Source organism: Patagioenas fasciata, chromosome 2 (assembly GCF_037038585.1).
Source record: "Patagioenas fasciata isolate bPatFas1 chromosome 2, bPatFas1.hap1, whole genome shotgun sequence".
Lineage (NCBI taxonomy): Eukaryota > Metazoa > Chordata > Aves > Columbiformes > Columbidae > Patagioenas > Patagioenas fasciata.
The window spans coordinates 151,109,694-151,133,619 of NC_092521.1; the positions used below are offsets into that span (position 1 = coordinate 151,109,694).

The following is a 23,926-nucleotide window of genomic DNA, read 5'->3' on the forward strand; positions in this document are numbered from 1 at the left end:
AACAGAGGAACCAAACATCTTGCTCATTGTAGCTCAGCCCCAGGGACAGAGAGAAGGATCTGTGTCTTCTGTTGCTTAAAGGTAAATTTCAAGTGAAATAAATTTTCTGAAAATTAGCACAGCTTCTGCTCTGAAAAAGATAACAATGTGTTTGCAATTGGGAAAAGTGATATGGGGTAAGAGCCAGAAAAAAGGTTCAACGGGCTTTAGAAAAACAGCGCATGGAAATCAAACCAAAAATATAGCCATAGTAAAATAAAAATCCTGGGAAGGAGTATTTAGGTAAGAAAAGAAACTGGTAATTAGATATTTTAACCAGCTCTAATTTAGACCAAATATTTTCAGCTTGACAAAATCTCTTCTCCCGTCTGTTGTTTGATAGAAGAACTGCCTATACCAGGAAACAAGAATTTGAACAGGAAGGGTTTTCAGAGAAGTTAGAGATAGATTTGGGAATACAGTCCAATAATTTCTCCTCACATCCCCTGTGTCCTGGCCTGCAGAGCAGAGTCCAGACCTGTACCACCAGCTCACACCAGAGCAGAGCGAGCACTCTGCCATCACAGGTGCCTTTAGCCAAGCTTCTGGTGTCACTTATTTTGAGATGGTTTTACATAGTAATTTATCTGGTCACTTCAAATACATCAGCTTAGCCAGCAGAGCAAACCTGTATCCATTCTTTGTTCCCTTGCTTCTCTACCATTCTGTCATATATCCATTTGTGCTTTCCAACTGTATGTTGAGTGGTAGAGAGATACCTTTTACAGTTTAGTAAGTATGAATGTGTCATACTGTTGATAATCAAAGATGAAATCTGTCATCCCTTTTTTCTTAATAATTTCTTTTAGGCCTCCTTTATGTGTAAGGCAAGCTCATATTCTGGTGGTAACCCATCTTTGTGAAAGGAAATTTTCTTTAAATCTCAGCTCTACTTAGTCATTCTTTGTATTTTAAAAGTGGCAGAACTGTTTAATGAAAGCGGGAAAAAAAAATCAAAATATGCCAACCTTTTCCCCTCACTACGTTTCCATGGTGCCGCACGCATATAATACACGGTGACATGTGACCCTGGAGAAATCTGCAGTCTTCCTGGACTGACACCAGAAGCGTACAGTTCTGTTAATTTAGTAATATACAATGTAGCAGATACAGAATGACTTTAATTTTATTTTAGCTTTTGATTTCTTATTTTGCATCCTGTCTGAAAATACTTTGACACTCAAACTTTGTGTGATGATATTCAGGAATTCAGTGCTAATTAATGCCGCTGTATTTCCTGGATTGCTTAGGACCACAGAGAATTGAAATGCAGTATCTTCTGTGCTTGTTTATCCATCATTTTACTTTTTGTTTTGTTACACTTAATGAAATTTGGCCAGCTACATTTTTTTTTATTTTCCCCCATGCAAATAATTGTTAAACATTTATTCATGACCCTTTAGCAGTGCCCAGGAGGCACATATGACTTTCCTTTCCTAACGTGATTTGTCACAGGAAGGGTGTTACTTTCTGCGATCCAGGGGTAAGGAATGACTGTTTATCTCAAAGGCTGCTAGTGTGGTCTAGATAGTATGGATAGACTCAAGTCTGAGCAAATACCAATGCATAAAGCAGCCCTACACAAGTTATGTTTTTTTGCAGGCCTAGTCAAGCAAATGTGCTCCACTAAGGCAATGGGCAGGGGAAACAGAAGGTAGGATAGGGACACATGACCTGTGCTGCCTCGGAACCCCCCACTCCCTCATTAGTTTCACAGACCATCGACAGTGAAGCTCTGTGATGAGAGGTGGACTGGCAATAGCATTCACGGAGCTGATGAACAGTTCCTTACTGCCATGGAGAAAGGAGCAAACAAATGGTGCCGTACCACTGAAATCCCACTTTCAAAGTGTTGTGACATGAGAGTGATCTGGCTTTGCCTGTTCTTCTCCAGTGACATCTGAGAGTTAGACTGTATGCTTGATCCTCACCTCTTGTAGTCACCATTTCAGTTTTTCTCCAGAATTGCCCTCCTGTTTTGGTCAGTTTCCTTATGAAGTATGAAAATGTAATACCAAGAGCAGATAATGAAATTCCAGTTTCATGATCCAAACACATACAGTTCCAGCTGCCTCAGATACAAAACTGGAACCACTAGTCAAATAGATTAAAAACTCTGGCTGAAACACAGTCTTGCAGTGAGATGGATTAGGAAGCTCTGTGAAAACCCCTTGCCTTGATACCATCATCTTAACAAAGGCATCTGTTTAAACATTGGATGTCTAAGTCTTTATTTTATCCTTATCTTTTCATTAATCAAATGTACTGAGTAGCAGCCTGGCTGAAAAAGATGAGGAAGCTCTAGCGGAATCAGGCTGAATAGGAACCAAGAGTGAGCTCTTGCCACTATCCCGGGAAACCGTACACTGGGCAACACAGCACGATGTCCAGCAGACAAGGGAACGCTGGTATTCCCCTTTACTCAGTGCTAGTGAGGCTGCTCCTGAAATGCTGGGACCAGTTTTGAGCTCTGTGGTTCAAGAAGACTGTGGAGAAACTGGAGAGAGTTCAGTGGGGACCAGAGCGTATAAGCCGCTGGTGGAGCTCGAGGGAGTTAAGCTTTGATAGGATGGCAAAGAGGAAGCCAAGGGGCAACCTAGTAGCAGCTTGCTTGAGGGGTGGTTGTGAAGACAGATCCAAACTCTCCTTAGTAATGGCAAGTGATGGAAGTAACAATGGACAACAGTCACAAATTATGACTGGGCAGGTTTAAGCTGGGCATTAGGAAAAACTTTCTCACTGAAAGTGCCAAACCAGAGCCAGCTGGGTAACACACCAGTTACCCAGCTCCATCTTGGAGTTTTTAAGACCTTGATAGACAAAGCTGTGGCTGACTTGATCTCGTGTTGGCAGTACTTCTGCTTTGACCAGGGGTGGGACTAGAGGGCCTGCAGAAGGACTTTCCAACAAATATTTCTACGAGTCAGTGATTCTGTGAAACTAGTTAGATTTTATTATGCACATTGTGACATATTAGACTGCTTATCAATTAGATAAGCTACAGACATCAGACTTGTAACAGAATCAAGATGATATACATGTTAAACACCTGCATGGTATTGAAGCAGCTGCACCTTAATCATGTTACTTTTGTTCAAACACTTTCGTAGTTTGCGGTACTATGTTAGAGGCTTTATCCCTTTTCTAGGGACAGTGTACAAAAAGAATCTAACATATTCCCCTTGGGCATGCACTGTCTTTCATTGTTCTTTCTTCTGTTCAAGTCTTCAGTTTTCAAAGCAGGCATTAGCCTCAGTCCTGCTGGTTTGGATGAGTCCTGTGGGTTACTCTGTGTTAAAGGGCTGCTTCTGTCTCAGCTGGACAATCTTTCACAGACCTATGGTAAATGGCTTCCCTCCTGTAGTAGTGGTTTGTTAGTTTGTTTTTATTGTTTGTTTTTTGTTGTTGTTGTTGTTTTTGGTTGTGTGGGTTTTTTTAAATGAGAAAAGATATATCAGAAAGTTAGAAAATGTCCATATTTCTCTAATAAACAGTCAATGAACCTTTCTGTAAAGGAATTACCCTGGAGAGACTACTGTGTTTGCTTCACAGGAGAGCAGAAGTAATGAAACAGCCTCTACTTCCTTGTCTTCCGAATTCAGAATATTTGTATGTGCTGAACTGAGATTTTGGTATTGAAAACACAGTTCATGAGGAAAAATGCCTGTGACTGTTTGTGTGTCTGAACCATACCAAGGTCTGGCAAGGACCCCAGCACCCTGATTTTGCTTTCCCTGCCCTTACCCCAAGGCTCTGTCTCCTCCCCATCAGTGCATCTTGCTTGACTGAGCAAAAGAATCTGCCATGGGGTTACTGTACCCACTATTATGTGTTTTGTTCCAAGGGGAAGCCTACAAAGGCAATTTCAGTGTAGCTGCTCCTCAACTTGTTTATTGACTGAACATGCCACGTCATGTGCCGTAACTCTGACCCTATACCTGGATGTGGAGTTACAATCAATTCCTGAATCTCACATGGAGGTGATATCTAAGCTCTGAGCCTGTAATAACTGTGAGTATCTCTTGCCTTCATGAATAGTTTTCACAGTTTGCTTTAGATCACCAACACTTACTTAACTGGGTAGTCACTGAAATGCATCAATAGCATCTCACAGCTGTTGGCAGCTACATCCCAGCTGAGAGGAGTTGCTGTGAGTATTTCTCGGGTCTTCCTCCTTGAGTCAGAGTCCTGGTCCAGTCTGTAGAGGCTCTTTAATACGAGGGTACATGCTCAGCTCTGAGTGCAGTGCCACTGCCTAAGTCACACTGGTTTACTTTAACTCACTTTTTTCCATAAACACCTCTCAAAATACATTATGTACAGAAACAAGACAGTTTACTGTACTAGTGTGCTGAGTTTTCTGTGTAGGTGTAGCATCACATGCTCAGCGATTCAGAAGTTACTGAGCTCACCAAACAGGGGTCTTTGTGCCCTGTGTCTTCATGCTACTTCATTATTTGCATTTGCTACCATGTGCCTAAACATACCTTGCATTTTGCCAACTTGCCCTTTCGATTGCTTCCCATAAAACACCTGACTGACAACCTGCTTCAGATTTGCGGGAATTGTCTTAGTGGACTTTATTATTCATTGCAGAACTGCATGTTGGTAGCTACTCGCTAAAAAACCTGACTCAGAATGAAGAACATGGTAGAGACCAGTACATACATAAAGTTTTTGACCTTTAATGTAATACATGCTATACTGTTCTAATTGCTTCCTTTGTGGTTTGCTTCCAGTATTTCTGAATGGAAGCTGGATTGAAGATGATGCCTAGTTCAGTCATTATTTTTCCACTTTTGACTTATCAATAATAATCATAATCATAATCATAATAATTTTTTAACCAAGATCTCAGTTAATTAAAAAGCAAACAAACCCAGACAATGTGGAAAATGTATGGTGGAGGTAGCTGAGCTAAGTATGAAAGTTAGTATGGAGCTAGAAGCAAAACAAATTGCAGTATTGCTTTGGTGTCAGCAATATGTGACCATTAAGTGAGACCGGGAAAAACAGAAAGAAGAGTTTTACTGACACAAGTAAGTAAACACAGAAATAAAATCCTGAAAGGAAAATGAGCACACAGACCAAGCAGCGATAAACAAACTGTACACAAGATGAACAGCCAGAGAAATAAATAAGCAAAACCCAAAATAAATGCCAACAAGCAAGGCAGATGCAAAAAACCAAGCAGCTGTTAAGAGAAAAAGAAACTGAGCAAATGTTACATACAAGTGGAAGAAAATCCCACTGCATGGAATTTCAGGGCTATATGCTAAAATAACCCCAATTTCTGTGACTTCCACTGGAGAATTTTAATTGTGCAGACAGTATAGGTACACCAGTTGGTGGAGGCTCTGAGTTATTAGTTGCTGTGATTCTTTCATTTGTTTTCTTGAAAGAGCAAAGGCTTTTTTCCTGATGTATGTGGCATTTGTGATGCTGCCCACATGCCTTAGGGGCCCGTACTTGTGGAGTCTGAACAGCGAAGGATTCAACTTTTGGTGGAAAAATGGGTGCTCAAAGACTGGTGGAAATACTGAATTGAGGCAGGGCTGCTACATAAGGAAATGCAGTATGGGAGTGCTGGTCCATCTTTACATTAGCAGACTGGGTGAGGCCACCTTTCTGTCCAAGTGACAGAAATATATTGAGGTACTGACTCAGTTGAATTTGATATGTCATTGAACAATGGGATCACTTGAGTTTAAAAAACCTGGCACTGGCATTTTAGTTACCAGTTTCTTAGCTTTTTTCCATTTTGGATTATGTTTATGCTTTACTCAATGTAATAATAGAGAAAAAAAAATGTTTTGGGTTCTTGAAACAAATGCCTCGCATTATGGGATCCTGGTGTAAATATAAGCTGTACTTGCGGGCTTATATTTGAGTTTCAGCAATCGCTGAGGCAAGCATTGCATTCTGTTCAGAAAGATCCTTGCAGTATTTTAGCCGTTGGTTAGTGTTTTGGTTTGCTTTCCTTTTTAAGAAACATTTCATGGAAGAATACCAGTTCCATGAACATTTTGCTAGAAATATTTACGTCTCAGTTTCAGGTGCACTTTTAGAGAGGTAGCAGAACGGTTTTGCAATCCTTACTATGAAACTCTTAACCTGAATGTCTAAGGTTAAAATCCACAAGGCAAAGTGAATAATTGGAAGCATTTAGGAAAGAGGAGCCCTCCAATACATGAAAAATTCTGACCAAAAAAAATTAAAATAAGGTGTGTTCCCAAGATTTTCCTGGGAAAATCTTGCAGTGGTTGAACAAAATAGCCACTGTTATTATCTGAAGACCAGTAGGAAAATCATTGATAAGCCTTACTCCAGGCTTTAACTATGGCTAAGACAGCATCAGTAGCACAAAACTACAAACTTGGAGCTTAGTTATATTTTGTTTTCCTTAAAATGGAAGCTTTGATGTGAATACCCATTGGAAGTAACTTCTCGTGAAAAATTTTGAGGTGAGCACTTGTGTAGGATGTTGGTGACATCTCCACTGGTAGACGTGCTTTAGACAACCTTTGCTGCAAAATTTCACCATTGCTAGAATGTAAATAGCTCTGTAATTGTCTCATATTAAAAAGCCTTCCTGAGAATTTTCTCCGTGTCTTTCAACCTTTGTTCAGTACATGAGATGTTGTAAAAATGACTCATTGAAAAAATGAATGATGAAATATGAAATCTGAGTAAGATTATAGATTCACTGAAAAGCTGCATTTTTATGTAGAAAATTCAGCCAGTCTTTTGCAAGCAGAAACTGGACCCCAGGACACCAGAAATCTGTCTGCAAATCCATTCACATAGAGGATTTATTTTTTTTTAATGATTGCCTTACTTCTGAAAGATAAACGTCTTCCATCTAAAACCATTGGAGAGATTACCAGGAACCATTGATTCCGGCCCACAAGGGGATTTCATAACGCAAAAGAGGGGATTTTTCAAAAGATTTTTGGCAAAGCCTTTTCTGTTGTTGTGTCTGACTGTATTGCTTGCAGTTGGGAAAGCACCGTGTTCTTCCACAGTGGTGTGTGCAACATTATGTCAGGGGAAGGAGATGGCTAAAGGAATGGGAGGCAGCATTGATGTTTTGCCTTTAAAATAAGGCGAGGATGCACTATACATAAATCATCTAACTTGTTGGAATACTTCATATTAGGAAAAAGAAGTGTTGAGTTTTTTTAAAATCTTTAAAATGTAAGAAAACTATGATGGAGACACTGCATTAGAATCAGTGAGGAAATAGAATAATATTTTACAGTCCTGACAAGGTAGTGTCTGAACCAACATCTTTGTACAAAATTTCAGGAAAAATAAAGGCGCTTTCAATCTAAGGGCACACTCTATAGTCAGTAAAATCGTAGATTATTCATATATATATTATAGAAGCCAAGTTATTAATATTAAATAAGTCAAAATGTTCAAAGGACTTCTTGAAATTTAAATAGTACAGAACACATTCTTCAGTTAAATTCATCTCTGTAATTCCCATGATCCATAATTATTCACAATTGAGCACAATTTTGGCAGTTTCAAAACGCATCCAGGTAATGTGTGTTGAAAAGTATTTAACATAGGAAAGAGTGATTTTTTTAAAAAAATTGGATTTCATAAAACACAACCATTGTAATAGGCCTGTGAGTTAAACAATGTGGAGCGTGCCAGTCAGACAGACAGCTTAATACTCTGCTTTAATAGGCATTACTGTGGAAGCGTCACACTGACAGAAGTGAAGGTGCCTTCTGCGGAGAACTCCGCATCTAAATGGCACATGGAGAGAGTTTTCTGATATTTATATTGTTTTTTGTCTTCTAGAGTATCAGGGCTTCAGGGCTGGTGCTGTTGGAGACCATTCTTTTTGGATCACTTCTTCTGTACTTCCCGGTAAGTCAAACTGTGATTTTTATTATTTTTTTAAAATTATATCCTTGCTGACATTTTAAAATATTGTATGAGTCACCTTGGTGAAAATATAAATGTCAAAACTATTTATGTCATGATTAATTTAATCTGACTATAGAATCAGCTATGTTCTGTAAATATTCTTAAGAACACTTGAATGTTTTACTATATTTGTAATAATTCTTCATTTTCAGTTTAGGGAACTTTCCAGTGTTTTTTACTTGGAAATTTTTATGTGCTCTGGGTTAAGCTCAGTTTTTGCTTTGGAAGATGACACCTCTCTAAATTGTGCTGTGGGAAAAATATGCAAGGTGTGTAAAAGGAAGACACTGATTATACCAAGTATTTATCTGGAATGTAGTAAAAAGGAGAGTGATTATTTCAGTGTATTACTGGGATATATATTGATGTTTTTTAAGCTAGGTGACATCTGTAATACCGTGTATTTGAGAAAATAAGATGGTATTATCCCTATGCTGTAAGTGGAAAAAAAGAGGAATATATCACAAAACTCCTAGAAATATAGATCGTTTCTCTTTTCAGAAATCCCAGAAAACCTGAGTTTTTTAATTGCCACATAAACCCAATATAATGACTAGTTAAACAAGACATTGAAGTGTAAATTGAATGAAGCTGATAGGAAGTATGCAGATCGGGAGTTAGAAACAAAGACAAGATTGTGAATTATTTTAAAATATGTGTTCACTTTTCCTTAGTAGTCAGAATCTTCGGTGCTTTTATAGACCATCATGTAGTTACCGAGAGACTAGCTGGCAAACAAAACTCCTTAGCAGTTGCAGAACAGGTATCAAACTGTAGTAGAATGAGGTGTGAAGAGCACTATAATGAGCACAATTCCTGATGGAGTTTTTATACATTATTTTTTTTAATCACGTGGGCCTTTCACATTCTAAAGAAAATGTTTGTGCACATCTATGATAGTTTTATGTTTTCATCTTTCACTTTGCAGATGGCAGGAAGAAAGAAGTTTTGGGATTTTTTGCATATTGTTCTTGTATTTACAAATTTTTGTAACTTGCAATACCTTTGTCCAGGGTTTTCCAAGCTTCTTTCATATTGTTTTCCAGTGAGCAGAACAGAAAGTCCATGCACTGCGTCCTCATCTGGTGTAGAATGCTGTGAAGCATTTGCAGAAATTCATAGCATAAAGCATAACGTGAGGGTTTTCCTTTCCATGGCTGTCCCCTCTTTGCTTTCCCAGAGAACCATGGAGCCAGGTAGTGGCTTCTTCAGGCAGAGACTCCATAAGAACCAGTCAGTGTTTGTGCAACCTCAACTCCACAGTACACCAGAAGCCCCACCATAGCTCTTTCTGTGTTGGCAGTCTGCTCACCTGTCACAGATTTTTCGGTTTCTTTCCCAGTTCTTGTCTTGATCCTCTAATTGTTATATTTCAAAAAGGATCAACGTCCTTTGGTTGCTGTCTGTCTTCAGCCTTCAGGTGCTCAGCATCAGGGATACTGAGATACTGCCTGTTGACTTGGACCCTGCTATTAGATGCAAGAGGTGGCCATCCATGACCTTTAAATGCTGAGGGAGAAGAGAGGAAAGGAAGCAAAGCTGGAAGGGAGGGGTTTGATAACCGAAGCATCCCCTTAACTTTTTGCTGATAGTTAAACATTCCCCCTTTTCTTTTTTTCACTGACAATAACTATGTTAAATGTATAGCAAGTACAAATGACAATCTGCCTTATTCTGAAGAAAAATCTTTTGCTGAAAATTCCTGATTAGCCTGTCTCCTAGTTGGGATGTGGATGCTTGGCAAGAGCTTGCCCTTCTCTGCATATCTCATTCTCATACTATGTAAAACTGTCCGCTGAGAACCCATTCTGTTAGAAACTAATATGCAAAGTGTATGACCTGACTTCTCTCTTACAGTTTTATGCTCCCACAATCTTTGCTGGGGCTCTCTTTCTTTCTTAGACATGTAATTACTAATCAGGCTGTTACTCCTACAGACTGAAACAAAAAAGAGAGAAACATTATAGTTTCTATTTTCAAGGTCTTAGGGGAGGATGTAGAAAGTGTGGTAGTGGGAGGTCATACTAATGTTCAGACAATTAATCCTGATTTCACCAACTGCAAGAATGGTTTTGTAAATAACAAAGAAGATTGAGACTGATACAGAAATATCAGGATTTCAATTCACTGCAAGGAAGATTTCATCCATTTTTGATCCAGGGCAAGAGTGTGGAGTATGCGCTATAAAGTGTAGCCAAATAGGTCTATATATAATCTTTAAGAAAGAAAAGCCTGTATTTCTGCAACGTGTGATTTATGGAGTGTGAGTCCTTGGAATGGGAACTCTTGACATTTTGATGTACGTGGACAGTATCTAAATGTGCTGACCTGCTTATTGTCTGGAAAAGGAGCACAGAGCAGAGCAGGATGGTGTGAGAAAGGAGGAAAACCCAAGCTCTGAATGGAGAGTCTTATTTGCACCAGCTGACACTCAGACACGTGTTCATTCACAGCAAGGTGTAGAGCATAGATTATCAGTTATCATATTGGTTATAAATCACATACCTGCAAACCAGATCTTCTCCTGGGTTATATTCATTGCCTATGTACTTCTTCCTGGTATTTGCTGGTTTTATTTGTTTCTGAGAAGAACTGGGAATATTCTGTAACTCAGTGATGTAGTTAAAAACTTAGTAACGTGTGCACAGAGGTAGAGTTGCTTCAGCTATTTGATTTGCTTCTCATTGTACATTAGAGGAGTACATTAGAACTTTAAGACTAAGATACATCTCGTCTCTTACACACCCAAATTAGGCTATGTTTTCCACAGCTAGCATGAAATGCATATTAAAATATGGAATGGAGTTCACCAGTTTGGGCCAGACAAGCATCACTGCAGTAAGGTGTTCTTTAACATAAGGCTGTTTTCCTTTTTGTGTCATCTCTTCTTCTGTTGTGATTTGGAAGGTAAAACTGAAGAGCTTTACTTTCACACTCAACTAAGTGCAGAAATACACTGCTTGCCTTACAGCATGTACAATGTAAAGAGATAAAATGACAGCATTTCAGTTCTAAGTAACTCAAATCTCTGTTCGTTTAAGGATTCAGTGCAAAATTGCATACTTATTTAAAAATCAAAATCCCCTTAGATTTTCTCAACACTGCTTTAAGTCTTTTTGCATCTTTACTCTCTGCTCCTCTACACTTTCCTAATTCTGGCTTTTTCTAGATCCATTCACCCAGTCTGTCTTGGATTGTTTTGAGACCTTTCCGCATACAAATTTCAGTGTCCAGAAGGGCTTTATTGCATCTCTGACTTTCACTACCCTCCAATTAAATGGAAACCAAAACCTGCTTTGTTACATTGCTTAATTTCTTTCACTAATTGTCATTGTTTTCATGTCTACATGTAGTAATCTATCCATAGTGTAGCATCATTTATTGAAAAATAATATCAGCAGCCAGCTGCTTTTTGTGAGAAAAACAGCTGTTACAATGCCCTTCTAACCAAATGGGAAGTGCAAATGATGGTGTCCACCAAAATTTATTATTCAAATTCTGCTGTATTGATAACAACACACTGATCTTTCCTGAATTATAAGCAGGCAGATGAGCTTTCTCAATTACAAATGCATAGACTTTACCCAGCAAGTTGCTGGGCAGCTCTTATTTCTGAGGCTCTCATTTCTTATATTTTCTTTAGTTCTCATAGTAACATCTCATAGTAACAACATTCCCTTTACTTAATCTTTCCAATTATTGATGAACCTCCTCCAAATGAATGCTGAGCTTTCTAATTGACTGTCTTATGGAGGAGTCTCTTAACTTATATACTTGGCATCTGAGGGGAGGATTCTCATTACTTTCCTTTTCCAGAAATACTGACTATTCTGGAGAGTTCAGACCTTTCCTAACTCCCTGTCTTGCTAATGCTTGGAATACATTTTGCATTAACGCAAGTTTGAAAACTCCTCGGATGGTGCAAAGACCTTCAAATAAAGTGAGCACAAACAAAATATCATACAAGAGTCACCTCTTAGTTGTGTTACGGGTCAGATCTCAGCTGATTTTAGACATCTCTAATGGACAGGAGTTGGAAAATAGGAAATTCTGGTTAGATACCAGGAAATGTATTTTGCCATGAGGGTGGTCAAATACTGGAGCAGGATGCCCAGAGTTTGTACAACATCCATCCTTGCAGGTATCAGGACTTGACTGGACACAGCTCTGAGCGACCTGACCTGATTAGATGTGATTTGAGCAGGTCCAGACTAGATGACCTCGGCAACTCCCTTGCAAATGAAATTCTTCTGTGAGTCTGTGTTTCTTATATATGTATCCATAGCTGAAACAGTCATCTTACACTCACCAAATAGTTAGTGAAGAAAAACTGGGCCTTTTAGGACTCATTTTAGACTTGGAACTGTAAGGTGAGGTGGATCCTTGTCAAAGCTTCATTGACTATAAAGGAAGCCTGGCCTACTTGTCTCAAGTGGCGATGAATTCTACCCTAGGCAACTGAGGGTTATGAGATATTAAACATTTTCCATACTGCTAGTTTACTTTAACTGAAATTCAAAGTGCGCTCTGATATCCACACAATATTATGAGCCAGTGACAAAAGTGAGTGAGTACCATGATGCAAAGAGGAAGGGAATACTTTTTTCTCCGTGTTGTTGATACAGCAGGTAACAAGTACTGGGTTTAAATTCCAGCAAGTGAAAGTTACGTTAGACAGTGGACGGGAATCTTTATAGCAGTGAGGTCAGTCAGACCGTAAGGTGAACTAGCTTAGGAGGCTCTGGAGTATATTTTAAAGACTGTTAGGATTTTTCCATTCTATCTTCTGTTCTTCTGGCTAAAGCATCCAGATTCTTTACTGCTATCCCCTCTTTTTCCAAACCTCTAGTTGTAGCGAGGCAACATTGCTCTCAGTTTAGAGAAACAGAGCTAGTGGCTGACAGTGCATTGACTTCTAATGTTCAGGAATCAGTTCAGTAGTGAAGCCTCGAATAAACTTTGTGCTCGGACATCTTCTCACATGTAGTGTTAGGATCTGTTTCTGAGGCTCCTCTTTCACACTCAAGCCAGAATGAGCTAACCTTTTGTAGTATGGGAAGGAATAGAAAGTGGGGAGTAGTGGAGCTTAGATACAGGTGTGGGGTTTTTTTCCCCTCAAATGATCTGTATGTACATTATCAAGGAAGAAGTGAGCCATGAGTGTTGTGAGGATTAGGCTGCAGTATATGCGTTAGTCATAGCCCCGAGCAGAGCAAAAAGGTCACTGGAAAGCTCTGGTTTTGGCATTAATGAATGTGAAAATGGAATAGTGCATCATACTTTTATGCATTTATCCCTCAAGTATGTCTGTAAGGGTGCATTACAAGAGCTCAGTCACTGTTTATTTCTTACCTGTTGATGTTCACTGAGGCCAACTGAAAGATTTTACTCTTTTCCAACACTTTCAGTGCTGCAAGCCTGCTTTGATGTCCCAGATGTTAGCTTGATTATTTTTCAGCATATAACTACATCTTCTTGATAAAGTAATTTTTAAAGCTTTTACAGTGAATGGTTGTCCTTTTATTGTTCTTGTTTCACAGTAGCTAAATAACATGCCTTTCTTCGATATAGCGTTAACGTCACTGAAGTCCAAGAACACAGTGTAACTATCTACTTGGAGATAAGCACTATAGATTTCCCTAGTACTCTAGGAAAGGGTCTTTCCATTTTATTTGGATCATAGTGGATTAGATGTTCAGTCAATGGAAAGGGCAGATACCATGTTGCCAGGATTTTATATGTACATTGTCCTTCTTCGGCAGAGAAGTGAGAGGATCAGGCCAAAGATTATGCAGTAGTTTATCTCTTCAGGCAATGTCCTTGTCAGGTGAACATACTTTTTGAAGTTAACATGCAACCAGTAAACCAATAGCTTTTTTTGAGAGTCGGCTTACTTTGAATGCAAAAGCCAAAACTAAGCTGGTGTAGCCCCTGCATTACAAGTTTGTGCTTCAAAGCACAGCAACCTCATTGGCGCTGGGAACACATGTCCTTGCCCTAAACCACACTAAGAAAAATGTTTATGATGTTTTTATTAACAGGAAGCAGGCACTGAAGAATTTCTGCTTTATTAATAATTGTATTTGAAATAGAAGAAAAACAAGATGTACAGTGTGATAGTTCTTCCTGGGTCTGTTAATCTACATAGCTATCCTAAAAAATCTAGTAGCTACTATAAAGGAGATAAATAGGAGCTGTTGTATATATGATTATCCACATCCAGAGCTGTCATTAGCACAGCTATATGTCTCCTGACCTTGAGTAGATATTAATATCTCTGTGTATATGAAAAATGTTTGAGATATTGGAGACTCAGGAGAGCTATGACAACATAAATTCTAAGAAGTTATACAGATGGAATTTGGTGAGAGGATTGTTCTGTGTGTTTGTGCATGTCTGTGTGCTGTGTTCACAGGACAACTCAAGCTAGAAGGGCCCTGGGGAGGCCTCTAGTCCAGCCTCCTGCACAAAGAATGGTCAGCTCTATGACACGGTTCCCAGGAGCCTTATCCAGATAGGTCTTAAAAACCCGCAAGGGTAGAGACTACCCAACCGGGCAGTGTGCAGGCGCCTAATAAAGTCACATGGATGTATTCCACCTCATACTTGTGACACTACTTGCGATACCAAGACATAATCCCAATTTCTCCTTCCATGAATCCTGTGGTGCAGTACAGGGTTGTCGGAGGGCAGTGTTATTTTTGCTACTCTGAAAGCTTTTTTGAGAATGGAGTTTGAAGGACACATTTGTCAGAATCTGGGTTCACTGAATAGCCACGTATATGTGTGCGTGCAGGGCTTGAGAGCTGGAGAGAAAAGGACAGCAGTCAGTGACCTGAACCAACTGCCACATTGGGTTTTCATTGACCTTTTTATTTTAAATAACTGTCTGGCAGAGCTGGCTTGCAGGGACTTATGTGGTGCAGTCTTGTCAGTCCTTCATTCAGTTAAATTAATGTTGCAGTCAGAGGACCAGGTAAGATCTTGTGGTCTTTCGTCTTTACTCATAATTCCACTGAAGTAACTCACATGAATACATTTAATTGCATATATAAGAATTGGTAGATAAAGACCCCCCACATTAACATCTTCTTTTCAAGGTAGTGCTATAAAACCATACCACAATCCTGAAAAACAATGTGCAATATTTAGCCAGGGCTTTTAAACTTTTTCGATGCAGTGTAAACAGTAACATGTGCACAACTTAAAAATCTGCTAAATTTGAAAAGCGGAAGTTGCAGGGAGCTCTTTTTCTGATCATAGAAAGCATTGGCACACAAAAACTATCAAAAGGTAAAATGGGGGTAAATTAATATGTGGGGGAAAAGTGCTGGAAATATTCATGGTGTACTCCTTACTAATGCCTGGAACCATGCTATAATAATCCGTCCTCTTTGCTCTGCTCTCTAAAGCTAAACCATTAGGGCTTGGCCAGCACTTGTGCAGGAGATGACAGCAGTGCCATAGGCAAGCCAAGGAATTACTGAAGAACACCTGGTAGAAAAACAATCTAATTAGTGGAAGTCTTCACTTTCCCCCAGTGTTTCTGATGAATTAAAGTAAGAAAATGTGAAAAAAGTCTTCTTGAATGAATGTGTCTCTATTTTATATAACTGTTGTTTGATCTCAATGGCATATAAGCTAGAAAGGATAGGAATATTTGAGCACTGGGCAAGTGAACTGAGTCAATATGCACAATGTTTTAAAACATATTTGAGTTTTACTGTAGTGACTTAAGTTTATGCAAAAATCAACACATGAAAAAAGGCTCTCTTGTGTATTAGTTCAAAATATAAAAGTGATAGAACTTTTACAGGAAAGATAATGAAAAATTATATACCACATTTTCATTAAGCTATAAGCTTAAAGGCAAGAGTTTTTGATGGTATAGATGAGCCAGGATTGAACTGTGCCAGAAAATATTAAAAGTTGTAGCCAACATTTGACAAATTCTCAGTAGGGCATAGTCCTGACATCAGTGATTTATCTTCACTAATTATTTTAGCACCTGAGAGCTTGCACATTGGTGGGATATAAGTTTAAATCTTTTTTTTTTTTTTTTTTTTTTCCACTGATGCAGGTTTCTTTCAGTGAAAGGTAGGGAAATGTTCGTATTTTTCCACCAAATGTCTTTCCTTGTTGTTTATTCATGCTTTCGTACCTGAGAACGAAGGAGCAGCAACTGGAGTTGTTTCTTGATAAATCTTGCTGAACTTGCTAGACTCAGCTGTTTTGCCCACTTTCTTAGTTCAGGGTTGTGATCTATATCAACAAGTATCTGAAGCAAAATGAAAGCAGAAGTAGTTCATGCCTAAGGAAGACTTGACTTAAATAATCAGATACTACCAAGCTGTTTCTGATATGAAGTTGAGTGCAATTGTAAGCCCCTGCTGCCAGGGAGAAACAGACGGTATGATAACTCACTATGCCTTGAAATATGAGGTTGAGATATTAAAGATAAGACACAAGGTGGTATATTATGTACATCTGATTGACAAAACATGGTATCCTACCTATCAGCTTCCATGTCACTTGGCAGAGTGCTCTGCATCAACACAGAGGAAAAGGGAAAGGCAGAATCTCCATCTCAAAGCCTGTTCACTGTGAATAATACAAGAGCTGAAATATGCTTTTTTCTCACTCAGTTTTTCTTCTCAGTCCTTCTTCTTTTATGTATGAATGCATTAGGTACTTCCTAACCATCTTCTTAGAGTTTAAGTGTCATACCACGAAGGATTATTAATCGTTAATGATTAGGAGAGATAGGAAATTCAATGCATCACAAAGGAGAAAGAAAAGTTGTTGTTTTCGGAAGAGATCCTTAAGAAGGGAGATTTCATCCGTCAGAGATGAGACTGCTCTTATTCAGTCATTCTACATGGTGAGAACCAAGAAGATGCAGACAATGACATCTTTATGTTTTTCAGTACCAACTGCTAGACATTATTAAGCAGTGTTCAGTTTACGGGCAAAATGATCTGATAACTAGTAAAATATTTGCACTGGAAAAATCTTACAGAATGATAATAGTGATGGCAGAAAATTTTAATTACTGTGTAGCACTTTTAAACTTTACATTCCTAAGCTCTGGGCTAAGAGATTAGTGGGATTTAAATGCTTGTCATCTAATGTAAATAAGAAATTAGCTTTTTACTTGTAGAGACAAACTGGAAAAAGTAATAGAAATACTTAGGAGAGCGGGGACAAGTTTACAACATAAAATATAAGTTGCAATATAAGATTATGCGAACCCATCAAGAAGTACTAGTGTATAAGTTATGCTGTATTTCCTCTCTTATTGATAATAATAGAGTCATTTGGTAGAAATATTCAAAATTTTAGTTTGCCAGGGCTAAAAAAAATGAAGAGTTACGGGACAGCAGGTCAAAAGCTCCCATGAGCTTCAAAGATTGATTCCTGAAAATGTGACATTCAAAAGAGTAAGGCCTGGGTCTGAATCTACACCACATCAAATAGGGAGAGATGAGATATCTGTTCTTAGAAGTAACAGCAGTACTAGGGGTGGAACAAGCAATTAGTCTTTACGAAAAGCAGCTTATTCCTGTGTGATATAAACCTTCTCATTTATTGCATACAAGTCTTTATATTAGGAGCACATAGAAAAAGCGACAGTATTTTCAGCAAACAGTGCTTTCTCTAAAAGCGATTTGTTTCCTAGTTTCTCTGTGTTTGTGGGACTAAGCATGGCTCTGAAAATACATGCAAGTTTTGAGAAAGCTATTAAGAAATACCTTGTCCTTCACAACCAAGACATAGCATTCATGTGCCAATCTCTTTGAAATCTGAATCCAAAGCAGATTTCTTGTTGTGGCTTGATACATTTCAGTAAGTTCTGCACAGTCTTGAAAAAAAAAAAAGGAGCAAAGAGAGAAATATGTCAGTTCGGTCATAGCTCTTACCATGAATGGATGGGAGGATTTCAAAGCTTAAAAATAATTTTTTTTTTAAAATAAGCAATTTGGAGATAATATATATGGACAAAAACATAGAAAATAAGAGGATAAAATGAGACTTTCATGACACAAGAAGTGGCAAGTGAAAGAAAATAATGTTTTTCACAATTCTCTTGCAGTGTTTAATTTATCAAACTTACAGTATCATCCACAATTCTCATTATTCTTTGATGTTAATCTTTTAAATAAGGTGGGTGCTAAAGCCTTATTGCATATTGTTTAGTTAATAAAGGCAATGTGAAAAGAAAAAGGAAAGGATGGCGGAATAAAAGAATAGAAAACTTTGCTTCTGAGAATTAAAACACAACAAAAACTCTGATTTAGCAATAGGAAAATTAATCCAAAATTGAGCAACCAAACAGTATAGAAATGAAAGCAAGACAGAATTGATGTGTTGTACCTTGATATAGTTCTGGCTTTTCTGTTATTGTCATGATTACATGTTATAGAATATATCTGTAAAACCACAGATTGTACATTCATTGCTGTTCTTTCCTTGCATACAGCTATTTCTCACTACTCCTTGCAAGCTTTTTTCTCCTTTCCTAAACCACCACTTACATAATTGTAGAGATAAATCTTTTATTCTTTCCTTATGCTTCCTCTGTATTGACGTGTGGTTTCTCATCTTATATTTAAATTATGAACTCTTTGGTACAGGGATGTTTGGCATAGCTGTACCATGCACAGCAGGGTCCTGATCAATGTGTAGGAATCACATTACAAATGGCTGTTACTAATAATAACAATGAAAGTGTTTAAAAATATTTTATTAAAGGTGTGAGCAAGGACATATTTGATCATCTTCTCAAAGGTCTGGTAGCATGCAACTGTGTTTATACTGCTAGAGATGGTAGGTACTCTATGGGAATGATCTGAGGATATTTGATTTAGGCTTGAAAAGATTAAGCCATAAAAATACTAACAGAAAAAAGCCTTATTCCAGTCCCAGATGGACTGCATTTCACAAGTACTCTCCTAATTTCTCAAGCTGCACCCAACATGCATGACAAGACATTAGATTATTAACAAAGCAGCAGGGAATAGTAAGGAGAAAATCCATCGCTCCCTCTTGAAAGCCTCAATCTGCAGGATTTAAGATAAGGTGGGGAACAGTGGGGACACTCGCAGTGTCAAGGGTCAGCAGTAAGAAGAGGTCCCAGGTTTGCCGAAGTGGATGTTTCAGTGACTGAAATAGTCACGAAACCATGTATTTGTAACTCAGATTCGTCCGTTTTTAGGGGACTGACCTGAGCCCATAAGGTACAGACTGTGTCATGAACGCGTTCAAGCGTTCCATGTAAATTGAGCAGCTCTGCTGGCCTGGGCTGAGGATACACCAGTGGGTGTATTTTGTATAGCATATGCTGGTACTTATACAGACTATAATGAGTTTCAGGTAGCTATACAAAAAGTTTTATTATCGTAAAGAAGATCCACTTTTTCTTCAAGTACTGTATCTTGTTCAGTTTTATCTTCCTTATAAATTTGGGAATTTTCTATAGGAAATAGTTGAAATGGCCACTGTTTTTAAACCTTGGAGCTGTGATTTAACATTCAGATCTCCCGTGTCAATCCAAGTGTGCAAGCTGTCAGACCAGTCAGTCCAAAATAATTTTATATATTCTAGTAATTTGTTGTTAAATCTACTAATCTTGCTTAATTTGTTAACTAGTTAACTAATCTTCTTAAATGTAACATGTTTTGGGATACGGAATGAACGTTCTCAATGCTCAGCTCACTTTCTTAAACTCTTAATCCAAAAACACCGGTGTGCTGAACCATTGAAACGTTGATTCTGAAACTCTGGCAGAGCTGCCTGGCCCATGGAGTCAGCTCATCCTTTTTTCTGTCTTCATTGATGGCAGTGCCTTGAAATCTGTAAAGGGCTACTCTTCAAAAGTCTGTGTGCAGGGTTATTTAGTCAGCTATTTATATCCATATTTATTAAACTTCTATCTACTTTTGAAGCCTCAAAACATATTTATTTGTCTTTGAAATCATAATCCAAATATGTTACTGCCATAGGAGCAGGCAGGCACTCTTTTCAAGTAATCATCAGTTGTTGCTATGAGAAGGCAAAATGCTGTGGTAGCAAGCTTTTTAAAACTCTGAGGAACATCTCTATTAACATTAATTGAATGTCAGGCTCTGTTAGACAATCACATACTCCATTTTTTGAAGACCCAGGAATTCTGGAAGATAACTGAATCAGAACATACCCTAAATACCTACAGTGGAAGTCTTAAGCAAGATTAATGGATTTAGTAACATTAAGTTATTTGCCAATTATTTTGGTAACAATAAGGTATCTGCCGATTTCTGATGCCACCAAGAATATGAAAAAAAAAAATCTAAATTTAATTTTTCGCGGCCCTTTATGTAACTTTTTTGGAACCAAATGACATGCCACACTACTACAGGAAAAGAAACTTGATCTGTTTTGACCCCACGCTGAGAAGACTTTCTATGGTCTATAGTTACTGCTGTTCATTGTAGGAGTAACAAATCATAAGGAGCATGTATTTTCTCAGGCAGGTTATCTTCTCTGTTTAGGGTAAATGCCTTCAGTGCTTACTACATTTGGAAAAGAAACCTCTAGTATACTAGGCTTTCCTCAAGTGTCTATAAACTGGGCTGACCTGATAACATCAAAAGCTTTTCATATCAGATGATGTAGTTGTGAAAGGCACTTATTTCTGTTTTGACTCTTTAGTGTGTATAGCAGACATCAGAGGTGATCAAGAAATTGTAGGCATGAAATTAATTTCATAATAGATATCTAATAATATTTTATACCATAATTAGCATGTGCTACTGTTTTTATTCATGACAAGGCCCCAGATATGGATAAGATGAAACAAACCAGCAAGTTAATAGAGAATGAATTGTTGAGAAGACAGTAAAATTGGGAAAAGTCATTCTCTGTTATATTCAACAATTTAAAAAAAAGTTTGGAACCTTGATCTAACTCCAAGTAATGTTTAGTCATAACTGTTTAATAAATAAGTTAGAGAAGAGGAAAAAACAAGAAAGCTGAAACCACTCAGAGTGAAAGAGAGAAATAAAGAGCAGAGGAGCCCCTGCTGCTAAGCACTGTATACTCTGTTGGTCTAGAGAGCATGGCAGACGTTCTTGAGATTTTGTAGTTACCTAAACAAGTTCAAAGAAATGTTGTTTTTGTTTTTTCCCTCCATGTGTGTCTTTCATAAAGTGGATGAAATTTTGTAGCATGACACAGTGAATCTGCTAGGTCCATTTCCTTAGACGATCTGAAGTAATGCATTTTTCTCAGACATGTCACAAGCAATCCTATCAAAGTTTGCCTGAATGGGTTTGTTTTAAATCATAAGTAGTTGGGATATATATAGTAAGTGTTCAAGAACCCTGGAAGAAAAAGAAGGCCATGGCCTTGTGAGCACTCTCAGCTCCTCATCTAACTGTGGGTCCTGAAGTATTTGTCTAGGGCAGTCTCAGGTACGGGGTCTCACCGCTTGGGTGTTTTATGTCATTGCTCTCCATCCTTCTGTCTTACCAGCCTGACTTCTTTAAAAAAAATGCTGTTTCTCCCCGATTCCCTGGAGTATGGTTATTTCAGTTTTTGTTTACCATTTCATTCTTAGTTCTGGTGACAACTGTTCATTTTGCTCTTAAATATTTTGTCCTTCTGCTTTTATGCTGTTTTTATTGTACTATTGTTTATCCAACACCACAAGCAGCTTGATAGGGAGGATGGAAAAGGAAGTTCATAAAAATAAATAATTATTAAATCCAAATAACTGCCTAGCAATAAAACACAGTAGAGTATGGCTCTCCTGGTAGAGGGTGGGCCTTTTCGTTGATAAATTGGTGAAATGTTTGGAGGACTCCCACTGTGCTCAGAAAGGAGTGGAACATTTGAAGAAAGCCTCCTTCTGCTGTTTTGTTGATCTGTTAACGAACACATTTAGTGGACCATGTAAGTGAGATGTGCCAGGACTGCAAATGGGAGATCTGGCCCTAGAAGACTGGTGTTTCTAATGCTTTATTTTTACAGCTGCACCAGAAGGGAACCCACAGGTACTGGTTATCGCTATTTTGGTCAGTGTTTCCAAAAGGAGGAGACCAAAGATGGTTGAATAGTTCAACCATTAGCAGGGAACCTGTTTCCTAACATAACTTCATTTTTTATCATGGCAAGTCTGTTAAGGACTCGGCATAGGGGTGTGCATTGCCACTCCAGGCTGCAGTGCCAATTGTGGTGCCCGCAGGTGAGCTCAGGCACTCTGCGCTGGGGAGCTGTGCGCTCACAGTCAGACACAGAAGCCAGCACACCTGTTCTGGCTGCCTTAGAGAGCTAAATGTGCTGAAAATAGAGGGATTTGTGGTTTATGATCTGCCTCGTTTTTGTGCATGGCCAAATGCCTTCCTTCACGAAGGGTTGCAGATTTGAACCCTGTCTTCAGATGAACCATGGAAGCCTCACCTTTCTTACCAAGTATAGGTGGTAAAAACCCCAGCCTATCATATATAGTTTTTTTATCCGGTATCCTACTTGTTAGTGTTTTCATTCTGAATGTGACTCTCAGGTCCAGTTCCTCTCTCTGGCTCAGAAGAGACAAAGTTGTACTACCTCGAAGAAAGTTTTAGCACTTTGGCTCTAAAGATGCTGTAGCATGAGAAGTGTTCAGCCTCCTGTGTTGGTATTGTTCAGTTTCACACTGCTTCATTGAGTAGTAGTAAATGGGTATAAGCACAAATATTAAGTGTAGTATGGAAGGTATTTTAGTTACTGGTTAGGTTATGTATTGGTTAGGAGGGGGAGACCTGGCTTCCAATACCTGCTGCAATTAATGTTTAAGTTATTTTTAGGTATGAGCAGTGAGTAGCATATGGACCTCAACTGTTATCACTGCAAAAATGTAGCTTGAAGTTGGTTGCTTTCCAGGTTAAAGCATTAACTGTCAAGAATTTTCCTCAGAAACCTGCTAATTGTGGCACTGAGGACAGGTGTGTTGTTCTGTCTAATCCCACGAAACTTTCAGTTTTCAATTTATCTTGAAAAAGAAATTGCCCGTGTCAGACAATTAAGAATTTATCAATATGTTTACTTGTGCATCTGCCAATGCAGTTTTATGGAAAACCAGAATGTATGCAAAGGTTAGTAAATGTGATACTTGGAAGGTGAGATGTGCCTGTTATCCCTTAGGGATTTTAATGTTGCTGATTTTTTCAGGTGATAAGCAGCAATACAGATCATTGAAGTGTCATGTAACTTTGTTTTCCAGAGGAAAATTTATCACCCTCAGTCAATGATTTCACATTTTGCAACTCCCCTCTCCTCCGACTCCTCTCTTTCCTGTACCACTTCTCACCGATAGCTCAGTGACTGCCACAGACTCTTCCAAGTTTTTCCAGTCCGCACTCACTTTCCTGAAGATCTGCTCCAGGATCCATCCCTCCTACTTTCTGCTTCCACACAGCATTTCCAAGGGGAGATTTCTGTTCTAATTTGTTATTCTGTTTAGTTGGTTGCCACCTACACGTGTTAGAGCTTTTGAAGACTGCTTTTTCAGATCAAGTATGTTGTTCTTGTACTATTAAAGAAATATTCCTCCTGAGGTCTGTAAAGAATTCTTCTTCTCAGGCTTCTCGGAGTTCATCCAGCTATGGTGCTGATATATTGCTTGAGATTGTTTCTGAACAGTCTGTATTCAACATGGCTAATCTGATGGCTTTTCATTTTAAGACTTTAGCATTTTTCTTCTGTAACAGAATTGACATGTCCATTCGGAACATAGCCCTCAATGGGCTAACGTCTGTGTTATTTTCATTGCCATCTTATTTCTGTGTTTCTCCATTCCCTGATGGTTACCTTAAAATTACTTTGTGTTCTAGGCCCATTTCCTTCCTCAGTTGGATTCTCCTAAAGTTTGTGTGTGTATTTTTTTTTCCTTTGAGATTCCCAGTTTAAAATATTAAATTAGGCT

General features: G+C 38.4%; 1 protein-coding gene across 2 annotated transcripts in view; it reads left to right on the forward strand.

The window, feature by feature from the left end:
• GPR158 (G protein-coupled receptor 158) overlaps positions 1-23,926 on the forward strand; it is a 197,280-nt gene that overhangs the window by 104,775 nt on the left and 68,579 nt on the right. For both annotated transcript variants that reach the window (XM_065832282.2, XM_065832283.2), the window contains exon 5: positions 7,855-7,923. In XM_065832282.2, the coding sequence (XP_065688354.1) occupies positions 7,855-7,923 (69 nt within the window). The remainder of the gene's footprint in view (positions 1-7,854; positions 7,924-23,926) is intronic.